A 21,147-nucleotide genomic window follows, 5' to 3' on the forward strand; every position below is an offset into this window, starting at 1 on the left:
GAGTAGCGAAAGCGAGAGACAGACAGACGCGAATAGAGCGCGGAAGAAAGACGGGAGCCGAGAACGGATGGGATGAAGAGAGAGAGAGATAGAGAGAGCGCGAGAGAGAGAGAGAAGGAGCCACAGCCTCACAAGCGCTAATCCGATTAGCACGCGCGATGTTCCGCATCCTCCGAGAGGAACGGAGGCTGCTTTGAGGCGCTGATGATTATCTCAAATATTAATCGCAAATATTGTTTAATTAATGTAACGAGCTCGAGTCGGGTGCTCGAGTCGAAGCCGAGAATCGGGAGGGAAGGAGAAGGAGCGGATAGCGGAGGGACGCGCGGGGGCGGGCGAAAGTTAGGGCAGGCAGCCCCACGGCATTTAGGTCGTTAGTGGAATGCGCGGCGAGGGTAGGAAAGACGCAGTTCGTCGGCAGGCCAGAGTAACGGATTTCAGGTGGTTGTCTGGGTGGAGAGAAGGGGTTAAATCGGGCGCAGGAGGGAAAGGAAGAGGGGGCGGTAAACCGCGACGCGGGCGCGGGGGGGAGGGGCGAAGGAGGATAGAGCGACGGAGACGGCGACGGCGGTGGCGGCGAGAGGAAGAGCCGAACCGCGGTAAGCGCGATAATTAGCGGCAATTAGCCGCGTAGTCTACCGTGCGCCTTGCTTACGTGCGCGCTCGTTTACTTGCCGCGCGCGCGCACACATGCAAATGCAGCGTACGTACACGCCGACGTGACGGACGAAGCGCAACTTGGCACATCCTCCTATCTTATCGACGCGTTTGCTCGGCACTGAGTTACGGTGTCGAGTTACGGGGGGGTGAAACGTAGATTATTCCTCGCAGAAATGACGTGTGACTAACAACCGCGGGCCCCTTTGAATTAAATGAAAATTATTACGACCGAAAGGAAAAGAAAATCTTGGGAAAGCTCGTATATTAAAGTGGAAAGTGTCAAGCCGGTTTTGATAATTGCATGGAAATATTTTCTTATTCGTACCTTTTTCATTTATCTTCCTTTTTATTTTTTGCAAATTTTCATTGTAAAGTTCCGTTTTTTAGTTGAACACCTTAATTATTTTACTCAATATTTATGTGCTCCACTTTACTTAGTATATCTAGTTTTTTTTTTTTTTTTTTTTTTTTTTATCCTATAAACGCTTCTGGATAAGTAACGACGTCGATAACTACGATATTAGCTAGACGAGGTCGCGTTTCCCGCGTAATAAGACTCCATTAAAATCTTTATTTAAAATTCAATAACATTAAACGCTTTCAGCTCCGGTAGGCGAATATGGCACGAAGTTAAAGCAAGTAATAAAAGTGACAGGAAACGATTTCGAGATGTACGTATTATCGCGATATCATTTACGCACATTTCAATTAGATTCTATTTTCAAACGCAAGTTTCAGCGTTTGACAGAATAGCGCACTTTATTTTATTTTATTTTTTTTTCTGCTTGTTATGACTTTCTTCACTAAGTTGATTTTCCAATTAAGAAAATTGCATTTCGCTAACCGGAACCGTAAATGCAATTTCTAAAACGAAGCGTCCGTCTCTCGCTCGTCTAATCAGAGCAACGCGTAATCAATTCTCGCGCGCGGGCTTTCCGAGGGAATCGCGAGACAAAAGAGCGATTTAGTGACGAGACAACGTCTCCGCGAGACGCGGAACCGCCCCTGTACGGCAGCGTGAAGCTACTCGCTCTTAAGGTAGCTAGGCAGAGCGAAGGTAAGAAGGAACGCAGAGCTTACACCCTCCCCTCTCCCCCAGGCCTCCACCTTCGCCCACGACCCCCGGCAGCAGCTTCGCCGTTCCACTGAATAAATGATGGGGATATATTTACGGCGAGCGGTTTTAAATAAATTACAACTGCGGGGACGGCGAAGGAGTATCTTCCTGCCGTTTCTTCTTTACCTTTTCCCTCGATCCCGGGTACCAGCGAGCCCCGCCGACCCTCTCGGACCGCCCGCTATCTCTTCGTCGTCTTGTCGACATCTAGCGTGCCCTCCTCTCGCAGGCATTACGCGTATCTGCTACGCGTATTTTTCGGCATTTTTTTTTTCTCTTTTTTTTTTTTTTTTTTTTTTTTTTGTTCCCGGCGATCCGGAGAGAGCCCACCGCCGTCGTCTCGGGGATTATAAACGAATGCGCCGTCCCCGCGGAAAGAGAGAATCGCGAGCGGGATAAATCGCCTCTTTCCGATTTCTCGGACGTGCTCCGGCCCCCTTATACGCGCGGCCGATGAAACGCGTCTCTCGCAGAAATATTTTATGCGGTACAAATATTTTTCTATATCTTCTATGCACACACGTACGTCGAACCTCTCCTTTATGATGTCTGGAACAGCGGCAATATAAATAGATACGTGGATTTATTTCCGTAGTAAATAAGAGAGATATCATGATACGCTCTTGTCGTGGAAAATTATTTTTTTTAATTTATTTAATACGGCACGTGTAGAATAAATATTAAATTACGTAGGCATAAGTGTTGCAAGAAAGAAACCGTGCTTGCGCTCTTCGTTAACGCGCAAAGTTAAATACCGGGCGCGAGCAGAGTTGTGAAACATTTGCTTGTTGCGGGAATCAATAACTTCGAAACGCTTAATCCACTTGCTCGTGGGACTGTGAAATCCCGCCAAAAACCGTCGCCAGCTCTTTAACCTTTTTACCCGTGGCAAACTCTTTAGCTCGTCTCGACGCTTCTTTCCGGTGACATGCGAGTCGTAAACGCGGGACGCCATTTAGTTTCACGAGACAAAAGTTGAGAGCGAAAAGCGACGCGTATCGCGCTCCTCCCCCTCGCCAGTACGACGTTGACTCCCGTGGAAGCTGCAGTTTAACGAGGCGACGATTATCGCGATTATACGAGTAGCTATGACGGCGACGCGCGGAAGGGGCGCGGAGAGAGGTACCGGGGAAAAGAAGCGGCTTAACCGGCGGGTGTCGGGGGCCGCAGCGATGCCGTCACGAAGAGTGGCTTAATGGCGCGTATCGAGCATCCGGCTGGCGATGTTCAGCGGCGCTTGCACCCACTTATTCGTTGAAATCGTCCGAGAGTTTGTAAGGGGTCGGGGGGAGGGGAAGTCCACGGCGGAGAGAGGAGTTCAGGAAGCAGGAGGAAGATATTTCCTAAAGACGTAAATACAAACGAAGCTAAGAGCTCACCTCTCGGCGGGTGGTCCGAGGCCCCCTACGGTGCTCGGTGGCGGCGGTGGCGCCCTTATGGGGGTCGGCGGTGGCGTCGAGACGCCACCCAGGGACGGCTGACTTGGCTGAGGCCGAGGACTGACCGAGGCGGAAGTCGTGCTGGGGCTCCTGGAGCCGCCGCCGACACCACCACCCCCTGTTCCCTCCGCTACCGCGTCCTCCGTGTCGGCGGCGCTGCTGCTCGTTGTCGTGCCCTCCGGATCGTTCCCCGTAGGGCTCGGGCCCGCCGACGAGGACGTCGGCGCGGCCAAAGCCGAAGGTTCCACGGTACCGCCGCCACCGCCGCCGCCGCCGGCGCCGTTTCCACCCTCGCGTTTGCGTTGCTCCTCCTTCAGTCGTTCGCTCTTACGCCATTTCGCCCGCCGGTTTTGGAACCATACCTGAAAAAAAGATAACAATCGCCGCGATTAAGACAGATTAACCTTGCGCTTAAGACCCGGGGAATCGATAATGAGAAGCGTAACTTTGATGCAGAAGTTTCTGTTTTACGAGTAAAGTTGCTGAATTAATTTTTTTTTTCTTTTTTTCTTTCTTTTTTTTTTATTTTTTTTTTTTAAGCAGTCGAGAAATTCTTTCTACACAAAAAGGTGCGCTGGTAATATTAAATTCGTTAATTTGTAATTTGCAATTAAGTAGCACGTAACGGGAAGGGAAATACATGTATTCGAATATCTGCAACACCCAACACCTCTTACGTAGTAAACATTTTTTTTTTTTTCTCCCCCTCCCTCCGCGTTTTTATTTCATGTTTTGTGTCTTTTCCATAATGCAATTTTAGGGTTACGCTAAATATGAATAAATATTATATCGCCGCGCGATGTACGCTACATTCAGAAAGTTAAACTTCTCAAAAGGCAACTTCGCTCGGAAGTTTGCATAATTCTCTGATTCAATATTCCCGACATCTCAGTCATCTGGCTATACCGCGCGCGCTGCTGACGAGAGGGCTAAGTCTCGCGAAAGTCACGGAAACGAGGTAGACAGGTAGGAGAAAAATGAGACGGACGGCACTCCGCAACGTCCGCAAATGTGCAAGGATAATTGCATGCTCGGGGGAGGTGACATTCTGAGGCAGAGAAAAGCACGAAGGTGCGGCGGGTTCGTTGGCAGAAATGTAGGGAAACGAAGGGGGGTAGGAGGGGGGAGCGGCGAGGGGAGGGGGACGGGAGGCCGGGGGGCACTTTCCGCCGTGCATGTTCAACGAGCCGACAGCAACCACGGCGGCCGAGTGTTTTTTAAAAAGCTCGAGTTCCGCTAACGAGGCTAACTTGACATAATACCGGCTGAAATAGACTTTATTACACCCAGCGGTTCTCCGTCGTTGACTTTCGCCGCGACAATAGGCGTACAGCGGTCGGATTCTCGCAACGGAATCATTATTCGGCACGCTGAACGCGCCGGGCAACGATAACGCGTCGTCCGTAATCAGAACCATTTGGCTCGTGGGACGTAAATCAATTGATTAAGAATGGTATTTGTCTGAAAAACGTTCGCCGCGTATAAAGCGGATATTACGTTGAGAAATGCGTACGTCGTAAATTTCATTAAGCAGCCCGCGCACGGTTTTCGAGGGAAAGATTATTTAGAGAAGGAAATATTGTGCAAATATATTTAAGAGAGGAACAGAATTTTCGCGCGCAAAAAAAAAAAAAAAAGTTCCGCGCCGGGAGGAGCTGAAATAGGATTGGCACATTCTATCCTGTGTAATGGGTCTGCGAAATGATTATCTTACATTCGAGCGCGCGGAACTTTCGCAGGAGGAAGCTCGGAAAATGGTTTAATAAAATAAATACGATGGGCACGACTCTTCTACCGCCACCTCGAGCATCGCGAGTGGATGGAGGCTGGGGCGGCAGACGGGGAGATATAATAATATCCTAAGGGTTACGGGGAGAAGGGCGAATAATAGCTGGGAACAAAGCCGCGGTTCCGTAGGGACCGCCGTCGTTTTCCTTTCCACTCTCGCGCGATATCTCTCCTCCACTTTTTTTTTTATTTTTTCTTTTTTCCCCCGTTTTTTTCCCAATACAAATTTAATCCGAAATTCACTGATAATGGGCATAAAACGTTTTTAATCGGTCGGACCTTTTGTTAAATGAATGTGCTTGCGCTTTGTCGCGGGATGACCAATCGCATGTATCATTGTGATACGCTTTTTAAAACAGCGACAACGGCGACTACTGATTAATTCACGGGGGAGCTGTTTTTCCAACAGCCTGCAAATTGAAAAATGTCCGCCTTTTTAATAAATTCATGTTTATAGAAATTTCCGCCTCGTTTTACAATTTGCGGATTCGAATAATTAATGGCGCGCCAAAACTGTCATATAAATGGAGATGTATCGATGCTCCCTCGCGCCGCGTTCGCGAGACTGCTCTCCTCGAGGCGACCGTTCCGCACGTAGCGCGTGAAATTTTCGGCATTTTATAACTTTAGAGAGGCGTAAATAACTACATGAAGGGGAGTGAAGAGTTCCGCGAAATCCAATCACCGAAAATAGGAGAGCCAATGTAATCGCGGTGCCCAGCATCCACGGTCCAGGGCACTTCGCACGGGCGCAGGTGCGAGCGGGCGTTTGACGCCGCGCCGCGCCGCGCGTCTAATTCACGCACGCTGGTAATTGCCGCGTCGCACATGCGTGCGCGTCCGTGTGCGTGCTTGCGTGCGGGCGAACGTGCACGCGTTACGCGAGGAAATATACGCGCATATTCGCCCGCGTGTGACGAGATGTCGCGTGGTACGTGCCTCGGCGATACAACGGACCCTCCTTCAGCTCCCCCGCCCGCACGCCCTCGCCCCTCGCCCCCCTTTTAGAAGGTTCTAATTGGAGCCTGGAGAAGAGGACGGGCGCTACGTAAACGCGCCTATTTGTCCATTATTTCAGATTCCCTTTGTCTTCGCTAATGAAACAATGAGTCTGCGCCGTAATTGCGTCACAGCCAGACCCAACCGCCTCTCCCCCTCGGTCTCTCGCAGCCTCTCTTTCACCTCTTTCATTGTCATATATGTACACACCGTCGTCTATCTCGTGAAGCCTCCTCCGCTTCGAAAATCCGTACAATGCACGCCAGGCTGGCTTTCGTGATCGAGGATCCTTCGCGAGTCAGGATATTTGACGGGCGGGGGTGAGGTACCCGGGATGCGTCTCTTTCGAGTCCGCAGGAGCACGCGGAGCTGTCGTCTACTGTAGCATAATTACTTAAAAAAATGTCACGATAAAAAAATAGGATATTAACGAGCAGGCTCGATCACATTCCGGAGATCTTCGAATATTATCCGAGTGCTCAGGTTGATTTAAAAATTGAAAAAACTGTCACACGGTGTTGTTTAGGATACGACGGTGATGCAGGTTGACGCGTTGCGAGAAATCAAAAGCCGCGATTGGTAATTAGATATCCTCCGCAGATGTTCCGACAGGATTTTAGGCTGGAATCGCTGTTACGCTGCAGGGATTCTCAGCGCGAATTACAGCGGCGTGGGTAAATATGGCCGTGAGGACGTAGCCAGGAGTACAAAGTAATCCCGGAGATTACCGGCTTACTCTGTCAGAAGATTACGTCAGGTCGAGGGTGTCAGCGCGCCTCTTGGGGGTCCCGGGGTCCCCTTTCCCCTCCGTTCTCCCGCGCTGCCCGGTTCAACCCCTCGGCACATACGCTCACGCTTTTGCGGCACCGCCGTACACCCGCAGACAATCGATCACGGTCGCGATCTCTCACAGATTTCTTTTTTAATTTTCGCGATCGCCGGTTGAAGCCAAAATATTTTCATCCCCGGCTAAATCTCGCGATCCCTTTCCCTCCTCCCCCTCCCCCTCCTCGTCCGCGTCACGTAACTCATGCATAAAATACACGGCGCGTTATTTTTCGTACGATAAATTATAAATATGGCAAATTTTTAAAACCGGGAGTGGCAAAGGACAAAAATCGATTAAAAAAAAATTTGTCGAAATTTCGCTTTGGATCGCGAAATCCGGTTTACGCATATTTTTTCGCGATATAATCATTTGGATACTAATGGATACGTAGAAGCGGATAATACATTCTATTGTGTGTTTCGCGTAATATTACGCGAAAAAAAAAAAAAGAAAAAAGAAAAAAAAAAGGGGGGGGAGACCGTTAAGCGCGAAAAATGTTCTCGGAATTTCTCTACTTAACGCGAGACTTAACGCTACGAAGGCGGACAAAAAATTACCGGGTTGCCGCGCGTAATTTTCTCATCGCATTAAAACGCGAAATCCAATCTCAATGCGCTGAGACGCATTAAAAGATTAAGCTCGCTGCTGCCAATGCACGGACGCGAGCATGTGAACATTCTGTGAAGTTTTAATGCACGTGCCTTTATGTTATCGAATAAACGTGATTATACAACGTGATTAGCATACTTTCAAGTAACCTGTTTTAATATATCCTTAAATATAATGCACAGTGCTTTTACCACGAATTTATTCATCTCCCTTATTCTAATGATCTTTTATATAATATACATACATACATCCTATATAGTATACGAGAGATTAGATTTTTGCTAATAATATATGACTTTTTTGTTTCAGGTGAAAATCCAGAGGAGGACTTTTGCCGAAGGAGCACCAGACCGACATCCTCATCCGAGTGCTGAGAGGAGGAGGAGGACCTAGGAAAGGCATCAGGCCCCGGCGGAGCAACTTTAGGTAAGCATAAATCTTTTTTTTTTAATAAAATTTTTATCAAAAAAACTTACTTTTTTTTTTTAATAATTTTATTAACTAATATACCGGCTACTAATATAACGTCTACATTAATGTTTTCCATTTTATGTTACAGTCACCGGCAAAACTCGTCAACTCCGCTGTGGTTCATGCCGATCGGTAAGTCGCATAATTAATTTTTTCCTTCGTAGTCGTAATTCGGGGTCTCTTGAAAAAAATAGCGCGCGCGTAGCGCGCATGGTTTTTTCTAGGATATATATAATTTAAATGGATTACGGGCATTATTACGTTACGCGCCGGCAAGATACTTTACGGGAGCCGACGAAATAAAACTGAACAAAGTAAAATAATTATGTTAATAATAATTCAGCAACGCGCGCGACTCCCTCTCCTGCATATTTAAATGAAATATCGCGAAAGAAATTTTAATCAAATCCTCGCGAGACTTACGGGAGACAATTGCGGGGGCAATTGGATTAAAAGATTTCGCTGGCAGAACGGATATCTGCGCGCGTATCGTTGTCACAACTCACCTGCACTCTAGCCTCCGTGAGATTAATCTTCATAGCCAGGTCTTCCCTCGTGAAGACGTCCGGGTAGTGAGTCTGCGCGAAGGCGGACTCGAGTTCCTCCAGTTGCTGAAGGGTGAAAGTCGTCCTGTTTCGGCGCTGCTTCCTCCGCACGAAGGAATCCTCGCCGACTCCGTGTAGCGCCGGGTGATAGGCGGAGTAACTGGTATCTGTAATTAATCCGGAAGCACTGTAAAGTAGCTGTTGATTTCGTCCGTTTGTAAAATCTTACTTGTATCTCGTGCAAACTTTATTTCTCACCGTAATAAAAAATTACGAAGTTGATAATACGATTGGCGTGAATTAAGCGATAGTAAATCGATAGATATTAATAAACGTGAAAAGTATTATTACATGTTACGTTTAGTTGTATGAATAGATTGATTATTACGTACGGTGCACGGTTTATTTATTAATTAACGTTAATAATATGTGTCGCATCGATATAAAGAAAATATTTTCACTTGAACGGAGGGGGGGACGAGGTTTCGACGAAGTTTCGCCTTTTAATTCTTGATAGATTCGAATTTGCAAAGTTCCAAGAGAACTTAGTTCGGTACTCCGCATATTTGCCTGTGCTTGACTAGGGTTTGCGAAACTCGGTAACTTCAAGAAACTTGTGAGTTACTGACAATCTCGCGGAATTTTCAAATTTATACGGCGAGCGTTATTACAAAATAAAACGATCAACATAATTCCCCCGCTTTTTCGCGAGGAATGTGGGATATCTCTTATTAGTTTTTTTATTTTTTTTATTTTTTTTATTTAACGCAAGTGGCTCGTAATCACCATGATAAAAGCAGAGCCGCACGCTGCGAGCCACGCTCGCCCATGTTTGCTCGCTTAATTCGATTTAATTGAATTTAATTTAGCGAGCGTAATAATTGAATTCCTCGAAGTGTATCTTACGCCGCGTCGTCTCGCCTTTCGAAATTATTAATACACCCGTGAAACTATTTCATCGAGGAACTTACAACGATCGTCGTTCAGCATTCGATTTGAGATTTCGTCAGAAACTTTTTAATATGTAATTTACATTGCCCTTCTGCCGTATTTTTCGTTCGATCTCCCAGCGCGCGCGTTTTGTTTTCGCCATTGCAATTACGCCGAGAGAGCGGGCCGGGCGCATTAATTAAAAATGCTGAGAGAAATGTGGTTAACTGCGATCGCCCCGCGCGCACGGGAAGGATCGAAAAGTGAAGCGCACCGATATAAAGGCATCGGTCGGGATACGCGCGCATACAACGAGACGCGAAGTGGGAGCAGACGTTGCGAGTCGGCCGGAACCGCTCATCAATGATGCAGAGCAATCAGCGCAATTAATTACCGCGGCGCTAAGCCCCGGCTTAGCGAAAAACACAAATTAATTTCCTAAGCTCATAAAAATTCATGCAACTCTCCCCGGCCGTCTCTCTTTCGTCCGCGCAATGTCTCCTCTACCTCCACTCTTTCGCTCTTCCCTTCGCGTCCCTCTTTCTATTTCGCTCTTGCTCTCCCTTTCCCCCTCGTTCCTCTCGGCACAGAGGATGATAACGGCGACAAAGAGCGAGAGAGATAACGACGCATGATGGTGTTGCAGCCGCGCGGCTGTAACCGCAGGGGCGCATCGAGACGCTTCGCCTCGATGCCGCTGAACTTTCATAACTGTCACGGACGCGCAATTATACGCTACGGTCGCTTGCGATCTCCCGTATCGTTTGCAAGATTAATCAATGAGGATCCGCGAGGATTTTCGCTCAGAGCCCACGCACGCGAAAATAAACGATTCGAGCTTTCCGGACCGCCGGCATTTTATCAGGGCGTTTAACAACGTTGCGGACTTGCGGATGCACTTAAAACTTTGTTTCCGCTCGCGTACCCGTCTGCACGCGCGATTATCGTGCCAATACGGATTTATCTCGATGTACAAACGCCGCGGTAGGTTTTTTCGCGTCGTTACCCGGACCACCGGCAGCCGAAAATCGAAAATTTTATATCGCATCCCCTTGCGATCTGATAATAAAATCTCGCGGAGGCGCGGCTTAACCGATATATTTTTCGCGCACTCGAGTTTTCGGGCATCTCTTGATTTTTAAATATGCTAGAAGTGAAATTCTTTCGTGCGTAACATTAAATTGACGTGTCACTCAGTTGCATATCTCTTTTCCGAGGTCACCGTAACGCGTAAAAAAAATTTTCCTCATTTCCGGTATATCGATAATAAGTAACGACTGTTGTTGTTGCTGCGGCTGCAAAGAAAACGAAGATAAAGAAGCAAGTCGGGCGACGACCGCGGCGGCTAAATAAATTTGCCGGTGCCCCAAACTGAAATCCACTCAAGATCTTAGATTAGAGTCGGTCCGAAGTAAAGCCCGGATCCAGACAACTCGTACAACTCATCGGGAGTCGGTCTGATCCAATTTATTAGTAGTATCTCGGGTACGAAGAAAGAGAGAGTAAGAGAGAGAGAAAGAGAGATCTGGAGACTTTGCGCTCGAAACACGCGTGCAATACCTTTTCGCAACGCGCTTTGTCGTTGTTGACACTTTATCAGAAAACGCGAAGGGAGACGATTCATTTTTCGCACATGGGACGTTATTAATTCACGCGTATTACGCGGAACAAGATTGTGTATCTCTTCCAGATGGGATTTAATAAACTCCTACTGTACAAATCATTGCTATTGATTATCGGACCTCGTGTCTTATTAATTTTCGTTCTCAGACTCTTATTGTTTTAATTATTTAAAATTAAAAAAAAATTCTTTTTTAAAGATTAATTAAACATAGTTACAGTCAAGCTTCTTCTTTATTGCGAAGTCTTGCCTTCGAAAAAAAGAAAAAGAAATTAAATAAAAATTCGAACGTTTTTGTTGATTAAATTTCGGAAAATTAATTATATTCTACTCGCTCTCGTCGGGTTGATTTTGTACTTTCGCATGCATAGGCGAGCGGCACAAAATTATTTCAAACGCGCGGCACGATTCTCCATGATCGCCCGTATCCGTTGCACTTGCGGACCGCTGCAGGTCTCGAAGGCACTCGGGGAAGGATAGGGGAACGGTGGTGGACCCGTGGAAAAACTACACGTAGAGAACGAAATCTAATGACACCCCGACCGTTACTAATGACGCTAACGAGGTAGTTAGATGTTAGAGCGAATGTCGGTGGGTCTGGACCGTGGGCCGAGGGAACCCACTTACCGACTTATCACGTAGTTACCTAATCTGTTTATCCCAACGGGGGGTAGAGGAGACTAGAAAGAGAGAGAGAGCGCGCGAGAGAGAATAGGAGATAGAGAGCTGTGAGCCAGCGGGGACCAGGGGAGACAGACGAGGGGGCAATCGGGAGCTGGAAGGGTGCCCGGACGTCCCTGAGGACACCCGTTCCCCGGACCCCCGACTTCCCCCCTCGCTGTCTACCTCGACGCCTTGTTCGATCATCTACCACTGCCTCCCACATTTATGAGCCTCAATGAGTATTGTGTTTTAAAGAGAATACAGAGGATAGCCCCCGCGTTACACTTCCCACGTTCTTGGATTTATCGATAACGATTTGGGGGCCTAGAGAGTGAAATAAATGACGATGATTATTGAAACCACCGCCGTAGATTTTCCGATAGTTGGAAAAATTTATAAAACGTTAATTGACTTTTAACAAAATTCTTTATGTTTTTTTTTACGGCCGTAATTTGATAAGTCGTTATCGAATGTAAGGAAACAGGTTGTATGACAGGTGGCGTCGGGCTGAAATTCGTCATCGGGAATGGGACGCGACTTGGAAAACGATCGGTGAATAGGCAAACTGCCGTCAAAGTTCTGGGTTAGCGACTCGGCTCGACTGCTGGCGGGACGCGGTTTAACTGGAAGTTGGCTCGAAGTGCAAATTAAGTTTAGCGGCCGTCCAGTTTGTAGCGTCCACTTTGCGTAACTCGGTCTAGTCGGTAATGTAACTTCATCGATGTGTTCCGCTAGAGCAAGTGCCAGTACAATCAGTCTGCCTCCCCTCACCTTCTCCCAATTCTCTTCCCCCGCTGTATACCCGGTGTCTCTTTCCGTCTCGATTGCGCTGCTCTCTTCGAGTTTTCTCGCTAAAGTTCTTTTTTTTTATTTTATTTTTTTTTAACAAAGCTTAACATCTCGATGCGAAAAATTGTCGATGGGTGATGTCTTTCTTTTTGCCCCCAGCCGCGCATAAATTCGAAATTCTACCCCTAACATTTTGTAACGATTTTTCACGGTCCGCCTTTCGGCAATCGAAGACGCCGACGAGGGGAGAGTTGCGGGATGATAAAAAAAAATAAAAAATAAGTATCGTACGCTCGCAGCGGAAGGAATCGAATTTTTACTTACAAGGGTGGGTCGGGGCGAAAGGATACTCCAGGGATGGCGGTAATCGCGGCGCTGGGAGGCCTGGGGGGCAGTGGTAGCAGAACATGCCTCCAGCCCTGGCCACGCCGCCCCCCGGCCCGCCGGCCCCTCCCGCGCTGGCACCCGGCACCTGCGGTTGACTCGACGGCTGTTGTTGCTGTTGCTGCTGTTGCTGATGGTGCTGGTGGTGGTTATTGTTCGCCTGGTGGGCGTGGACCGCGCCAATCTGCAACCACCCGTCAGTGTCAGTTGATTTCATGATCTCCGCGATAAAAAAAAAAGAGAGATAGAGAGAGAAGATTACCACAATCGGAGGTTTAAACGAATTTTTTCCCAGCAATTGCCAGGGCTTTTTCGTCGCGAAATAATATTTTTAGGACGAGAGAAAAATGTCGAGGGAAACGTGGCTCTCGCTTGTTTTTTCCGGAGAGCGTTAAAAAGGGCTTTCCTTGGCTTCTCCGCGAGAGATCGATCAAAATTTTAATATCAAGACTGTTTAAAGGGAAACAATTCGCAATCGTGGCTGTCAAAATGAGACTCGTTAGGCGACGATTACGTAGAGTCGCTAATAAACCTCGGACCTTCCCATGAAATTAAATAATATATATATCTCTAATCGCTTTTACGCCGTGGTCACCCCTGCGGTCAGATTTTTCCTGAACCCGTCATTGTGTACTCGGTGGGCGAGAGGGAGGAAGTATCGCGATGGACCTCGAAAAGCGGAGCATCGGGAGCCACTTCCGATTTCGCCGTGCGACGCGCGGATTTTCGAAAGCGGGGTGAAACATGATTAAGAGGGAGCGCGACAGCGGCGTGCTGCAGCGGGGGTGGGCGGTTATACGAAGGGTGAAGGGGGAGCGGAATGCTCTGCAGGCCGGGGGCGCGGAGGGGTACGGATGGGTGGCCGATTACGCCAATCCCCATTAGAGGGATTGTAAACTCGCGTAAATAAATAATGTATGTATCGGCGAGAGAGGAGCTGCACGCGAGAAGAGCGAGAGAGGGACGCGACGCGTAGAGGGCTCTTTGCCTAAGCAGGCATCGGTCGTGGAACTTAATAAACGGCGGAGTTATCAATTTATAATGGGTCGGCATGTCGCGCATGCGCGTGCCTACGGGGCCCCGCCGTTTCTCTCTCGTTATATAACGGCGTGCACGCGAGTGGCTTTAGAGAACCGGTGTACACTAACTAAACCCTCCCCCCTTTCCTCCCCTCGCCCCCCGGTTTCCCTCGTCACCGACGACCATCTCTCTCCCCCTCAATCGCCCCCGCGCCCGCAGTTAGACCCCCCTTTCCCCCGATATCTCTATGTGGCTGTTTATCTCGCTCGCTCCATCGCGACGTCTCCCCTTCATCTCTCGTTTCTCCCTTTATCCTCCGCCGCTGCACTATGTCTCTCCTCCTCTCTTTGCGGCTCTCCGGTACGAAGGGACAAATTGAATTTTAGATCATGGCGTGTTCCTGTGGGGTCCGCGAATAGAGAGGGAGAGAGAGGCAGGGAAAGAGCGCAGAGGCGGACGTCGAGATGATACTAATTGAAATTTGAAATTGATATTAGCGAATTATTACCCCTCTCCCGTCGTTCTGCTTGGCCCAACGCAATTACGGCCGCGTGTCGGGTATCAAAAGTAATTGCTGCCAAACTTAACAAAATTCGAGCAATTCTCGTTTCGGCCGTCTGACCTCCGGCGAAAACGACGCGTCGGCGGTAGCCAGTCCCTTCGTGCATACATGCTTAAACGTACTCCTAACGGTACGTACTTTTAACGTGATACCAAATCGCATTAGTCGTCCGCGCTGGTGGGTTCTCAATAAAAGCAAGTCCCGATCCGTCCGGCTTGATTGAAGCACCCTTCTACGCGCAATTTTAAACAGTTACAGTTATTTGCTCTTTATTCGACAAACTTTATACATTTTAATGCACCTCAAGTATACTACAAAAAATTATATTACCATTTATATACGTCGGCAGTATGGATATATAAATAATTTTTTTTTTTTAATTACACCTCTTGAATATTACAAACTTGTATTATGAAGTATCAGCATAAATTAATGAATCGAATACAGTGACAATCAATTATAGAAACGAAAGGGCCGATTTATCGCGATAGCTTCAGGAAACGATCGCAGCTTAATATCCATTCTTCGTGCCGCATAAATTCATCCGCTGTGGGCGGCGGTACTGTTGGTTTTGTAGAGAGTTAGAGGCGTAATGACGGGACATACGCACTGACAGAAGGGACGAAATGTAGCGAGGCTAATCCGCGAAGGGAACCCGCAGGGCGGGGCGGGGGGGGGAGCCTCGCGGGGGCTCGGAACCAGCGATCTCACCCTCGCCGGCACCCCGGCATACGTCGTCTTGTCCGCTTTCCCGCCCTCCGTCTCGCTCTCTCTCTCCTCGCTCCGCGCGAAATAGGGTCGGCATGTGGTCCTGGAGTGTATTTGCGGTGTTCAACCAGCCGGGCGAAATATTATGCCGGTGTTTTATTGTGCGATCATCCCGACGGCGGTGCCCCGCCGGGCGCGAGAGGGCGAAGGGATTGCGGCTACGAGTGTTGCGCCGAGTGTTTACACGTTGGCACACGCCGTCGGATTTGTTACGCGCCCGTTACACGAAGCCGGTTCACCGATGCCCGAAGGAGCATCGAGTGGGGCTCCAGCGGCATTCGAGATTAAGAGCGATCGATCGCGAACGGAATAAAGGTCCCCCGGTTAATTTGTTCCCTCCCCCTCTTTATTTGCCATTCTGATGCGATATATTAAAATTCCATTACGCAAATGTTTGACGTTAGAATTCCAAATATTGGAGAATGATTACACGTATCAGGTTGAAATAAAGCTGCAGATCGGTTGAAAGGTTTACGATCGGTCAGTGATACCGATACTCAAAATTGCGTGTATATTCTGCTGGCAGAGCGTTAAATGTATCCGACGAATAATCTTGCCGGCCGCCGTCGTTCGCGATAATGCACAATGCGTTGATGAAAGTTAAACCGGATAGGGGCGCATCGCGGTATAGGGGTGAACAAAGACCGCGGGGCTTGGTGTGTCGCGCGCCGAGTAGGTGTCGGGTAGCCGGGTGTTTAGATTCCGCGCGTATAACACTCCGCGCTCATTAGAGCGCGGCGTTAATTGCATAATTGGTGCCGGCAATTACGAGCAAAGCGACGCCGGATCGGCGCTCGTCGGCAGTCGGCCGGTTACGTCAGCGTCCAATAATTTGGCACGCGACGACAATCGCGCGCTTCCACCGCGCCATTGCGCAAATAGCGGGAATCGCAATTAAAAGCGATAATTCCGTAATTAGCTTGCCGCCGGGATCCTCTTCCCGCATCCGCTTCGCCAAACGCGAGAGACACTCGATCCGCACGCAATCAGATATTCAGGGATGCCCCGAGTCTAACAGAATTTCAGTTGGTTCGCGCTCAATTAGCGATGTCAAGTAAAACAAATGTACGCGTTCCACGCTTTTCTTCGAAAGACTTGATGTACTTTGCGCAGCGACGCTGCTATTGTAAGAATCAAGGATCAAGTCTTGACGCGACGTTATACGCAGTATTAAATACTCTTTTGATAATATTTTTTAGTAATTTTCCTTTTTTTATCGAATGTAAGAAAATAATACAGAGAAATAGTGGACGAGACATTCGCGAGAGCAAATATATTTCAATTTCCGCGAAAACGTCGTTAACTACATTGTTTTATGCGGTCGCCCGTTCTCATCGTTTTCTTGATAAACGTGAAACGGCGGATGATGGGTATCAATGTAACGTCGGGGACATCGTCGGGCATCGCGTGCGACGCGAGAAATTCGTCGTTGCCGGCTGTAATTGGCGGTCGCGAGTTACGTCGGAAAACTCGCCGGCGAAGAGTCTCTCTCGGCGATTAACGAAGATTTCATTAGGGACAATATTGCGGTGGCATCGACGGCGCTCGTTGACCGGCGAGCGACGCGGGTCCCGGGTTTCTTTATTGGCCGGTCTCGGGGAATAAATTGGAGGGAATTAATTAAGCGGCACAAATTGGATGCAGCGTGTTAGCCCTTATTCGTGGATGACACAATTTAATAAGTATCTTCCAACGTGAACCGGGAGGCGTGGAGAAAGAGAACCGCGGGCGCTAGCCGGGCCCTTCGCAGCGAACGAGTGCATGCGGGACGCGGAGATGTCGTTTAGGAGATGATGGATGTCATCATCAAACTTATAACGCGTCATTAACATATTTAATAAGATTTAATGCTCCTAAAGAGCCGCCTAAATAAAAAGCATCTAAAGAAATTTTTTTTATTATTACGTGTATTATTTTAAATCGATCAAAAAAAAAAAAAAAAGAAAACAAGTTAAAAAGAAAATATTCTTTATTTGCAAAATGTTGTTACAAAATTCGAGTTGAGGTACATAGGTATATTCGACAGCTAGATTTTTGTAAAAAAAAAAAATAATAAATCTACAAAATGCGCCGTGATGATAACCGTAGAGAAATTGCGTACGTTCTTTGTCCCTCGCGCGCAACGTCAAGCGAGTCGTCTTTAACGACAGGAGCATTAATGCCCAGCAGCAACAATGCGTCGATCGCCGCGGGTCAAAAGGGAAGAGCGTGGCCCAGAATGTAATATCGTGTTGTCCACGATACTATTCTACATTGGCTCCTTCGATAATATTACGGCATGGACGGTCGCGGGGTTAACGGGCCGCATTGTCGTCTCGTCAAAAAGAAATCGAGGACGAAACGAGCTGTGGGTAAATACGTCGCGGCCGCCTTCTCGTCTCGGCAAGAAGCAATTAGAGCCGCGTGACGCACTCCGCTAGGGCCGATACTCGATTTTCCTCTCGATTAAATTGCCGGGCGTTTTTCATTAATTAATTCGACAACGATGCTAATTAAATCCCGAAATAATGCTGGGCGGTATTAAATGCTTTATGCACGGCTTTTGATCCGGAATTTTGTTTGCGATTCCAATTACGCGACATCGGCCCCGGATCATTTCTGGGAAAAAAAAGAGGGTAAACGGTAAATTCAATATCCAGTCAGAGGACCCGGAAACGACGTGAGAGACGCTACGGGACATCCTGTGTGGAGAACGGACGAGCTCGCGCGCTCGCTCACGTTCTCCACGCGGCGGTATCGCTCTCACATCGAGCATCGGTGTAATGTACTTTGGTTAAGCGCATCGGAGCATGCTCGTCGCCGAGTTAACGCATTTAATGGAGGTTAACTTTGCATATGGTATTGCTCCCCCGTGCCGTAACCCCTTTACTGGCGCGGCGCACTCGACGGTATCGAACGCGCGACGCCGGCGTCCAAACTAACCGGGAATTATGCGATACAAAGCGGATAATTACGAGGCGGCTTGATCGATCTTACGTGCTCTTTTCTCCTCCTCCCTCTCCGTGTCTCTCTTTCTCTCTATATCTCGGTGGCTTCTCTTCGCTTCATCTCCTCGCTTCGCCCCCGCGCATGTAATAATGTAAAACTATTCGCGCCGCTGTACGTAAACTTTCGTAAGTGCGCCCTGAGCTTGCATCTCGTCCCTTTCTCCTCTTTCCCGCTCCTCGAAGATAGCTCCGTCGGTGTATCACTTTGCGAATATCCCGCTTCTCACGAAGAAACGTGCGCTCTTGACGTTGGAACGCGCCGCGGAACGTTTCCGCGTGTATTCTATACTCGATATATGCAAAGCGTACAATAATTTACTATTTGGAATCGTTGGAAAGAAAAATAAAATAAAATTAATGAAAGCGAATATCAATTATGCACAAATTATTTTTGCAAAGCTTTAATTCGGTCGTTAAAGACAGCTCGAAGAAAGCGTCACAGCCGCTCTCAGATTAAACGGATTTGTTTGCATAAGACATAGCGTATATGTGATTCCAATTGAAATCGCTGGTCCAGGAAGGGTTAAGCGGATTACCAAGCGACGTGATATTATTGTACTATCAAATTGTACGCCTTGATTTAATCCGTTCATTACCGTCATCGGCGGTACAATGTAACGAACGGCCGCGGCTAATAAAGTTATTATTATTTTACTATTAAATCTAATCTATCGGAAAATTCAAAGTTTTTTAAGTAGTTGAAATAAAAGTTTGTTGGATAACTCCGAAAGAAGTCGAGAACAACTGATCGGTGCTGAAAGACGAAGGGGGAGAGGGTGGTTCTTAATAAATTTAAAATTAATTTTTTTTTCCTTCTTTTTTTTTTAATTTTTTTTTTTTAATAACACGTGCACACGCATCGGCAATGCAAAATCGCTTTCGGTAAGGCCGAAGCGTGAAAGCCGCAAATATAGAATCCGGGTATCGTTATAACTCCCCGTATTAAATGTGTAAATAAATTAATTCGACCGAATTGAATAACTGATTATAAATTAATAGCATGTAATGAGCGAACCGTAGCGACGCGATCCCTGTGCCATTTGGAACGACGGGTGGTTATGTGATACCAACAACAACAGCGTTAAATAATAAATACGCCCGCTAAACAGCAATCATTATCTCGTACATTACGCAGGGATCTGTGCAATCTCTGAAAACAGTTATCGCCATGCACGCGGATTAAAAATAAGGAAAGCGGCCATCGCGGGCACCGGCCGAGAGATAATCGGAATAATGCCGGCGATATATTCATTTAGCGGTAATATTAATTTAGAAAAAAAAAAGGAAAAAGTGAAGATAAAAAAAAACGCCCGCGCCGCTCCGCGCTCATCAAAATCCCCGAGGTAATTCTTTATATCGAATTTTAATATTTACCGGACAATATAAATACGGGCCATAATGAGATAGAAGTAAAATACGTAAGTCGAGTGGTAACGGGAAGTTTGTTTGGGAATATAGAATTAAGACTGTTAAAGTTTGCGAGCTGATCTACTTCTAGATTTGAACGGCGGGGGAGAAGAGGAGGGGGAAGGGACTTCATTATAAGTATGACGTAAGCGTCACAAGAGATTCTCATTATCGAGTAAGAAAATGGAGCCCTTGCCGCGATTGAATTTGAACTGATTATTGATTTATATCGACTTTGCTTTATACCGCGCCCCCTACCCCCCCTCGAGCAACGGTCTGCAAAGACAAGTTTTAATTGAAAGTTGATTAAGACTGCGCCGCACCGTGAGTTACAGTCTTAACTTAACTTGCGGTCCCGGGATCGTAACTGAATCTTTTTATTCGGGCCAATTGCCGATTTCGAGTTTAACCTTACTCTTTGAAGATGGCACTTTTTAAATTGCAGACAATTTAGAAAGACAATTTAATTCTAATTGATTTTAATTTATCTTTGATTAGCTGGTCGCTATTGCAAAACGCAGTTTAATATGAGAAAAATACATTTTTTCTTTTTTTTTCTAAGCGGGGAAAAAATGAATATAAGCGAAGCGTCGTTTAGGGAGGGAAGTATTTTTTTATGGGTCAATATTATTTTCGTGTTACATCAGTGGCGGTCCATCACAAAGGGCTTTTTGTGCTAGTCTCGCGCGACCTACGGGGACCGTAAATGCATGGCCCTACGGTATCCGGAAACGGAACCTTTCGGCCCATTCACCAGGACAAAATCACGTCCGGTCGCCCTTTCTCCACGCGGGAAGGGATAATAAAAGCCGCCGCTCTCTCTCAATGAAACGATGACATTTGCACGTGGCGCGTACATAAATATAAAAATGCAATTCACGGGAAATATAATACTTGATGATTATCCGATTTAATTATTTCATTATAACGTCATTAACGTAATTACTTTGTTACACAATCGATATTACATATTCCGCCGCGATCATCTGCTATTTTATTACAATTATTTCATTCCTATTATTCATAAACGTTTCAATTATTCGTACGCGCAGCGTGTCTTCGTCATCGCGTCGACGAGAGAGAGAAAGAGAGAGACGTCGAAAAGGGTAGCTAATTCAAAATCGCGCTTGTATACCCACTTGATAGCACTTTCTCCGATAGCACTCCGTTCTCCTGCTCGTCCGTCTCGTTCTCCGCTCTTTTTATCTCGTCTCTTCGACGCGCCGCGGCACAGGTCGACTCCATTTGACTTTTCGCTCCACTCGATTCCACCGCATTGCACACGCCCTTCTCGACGTGCACACACTCGAGAGAGCTTTCCCCGGCTCCCAGTCCCTCTTTCTGTCGCCCTTTTTACCGAAAGGGGAGAGAAGCGATCCGTGTGTTTATATCCTCCGCTCGCGCGTTCTCACCCGCTCTCATTGCCTCGTCTCTGTCCCCTCTCTCTCTTTCTCTCTCACCTTTTTAGCTTCCGATTTACAGGGCGACCGGTGGTTTTCGGTTTATTCCCCCGCTTATCCACTCGATATTTGATTTATCCCGTCTACCGCGCACCGCGG

At 47.3% G+C, this 21,147-nt stretch overlaps 2 protein-coding genes across 3 annotated transcripts in view; one reads left to right on the forward strand and one right to left on the reverse strand.

The window, feature by feature from the left end:
• Positions 1-21,147, forward strand: part of Mtp (microsomal triacylglycerol transfer protein) — a 63,008-nt gene that overhangs the window by 12,890 nt on the left and 28,971 nt on the right. For both annotated transcript variants that reach the window (XM_070662898.1, XM_070662897.1), the window contains exons 3-4: positions 7,751-7,867; positions 8,001-8,044. In XM_070662898.1, coding sequence (XP_070518999.1) covers positions 8,035-8,044 — 10 coding nt within the window. In that variant the 5' untranslated portion in view covers positions 7,751-7,867; positions 8,001-8,034. The remainder of the gene's footprint in view (positions 1-7,750; positions 7,868-8,000; positions 8,045-21,147) is intronic.
• Drgx (Dorsal root ganglia homeobox) overlaps positions 1-21,147 on the reverse strand; it is a 35,515-nt gene that overhangs the window by 3,357 nt on the left and 11,011 nt on the right. Inside the window, exons 2-4 of the mRNA XM_070662912.1 lie at positions 12,785-13,028; positions 8,419-8,624; positions 3,157-3,578 (exon numbers count right to left, since the gene is read on the reverse strand). Coding sequence (XP_070519013.1) covers positions 3,157-3,578; positions 8,419-8,624; positions 12,785-12,869 — 713 coding nt within the window. The 5' untranslated portion in view covers positions 12,870-13,028. The remainder of the gene's footprint in view (positions 1-3,156; positions 3,579-8,418; positions 8,625-12,784; positions 13,029-21,147) is intronic.

Source organism: Cardiocondyla obscurior, linkage group LG10, assembly GCF_019399895.1.
Source record: "Cardiocondyla obscurior isolate alpha-2009 linkage group LG10, Cobs3.1, whole genome shotgun sequence".
Classification (NCBI taxonomy): Eukaryota; Metazoa; Arthropoda; class Insecta; order Hymenoptera; family Formicidae; genus Cardiocondyla; species Cardiocondyla obscurior.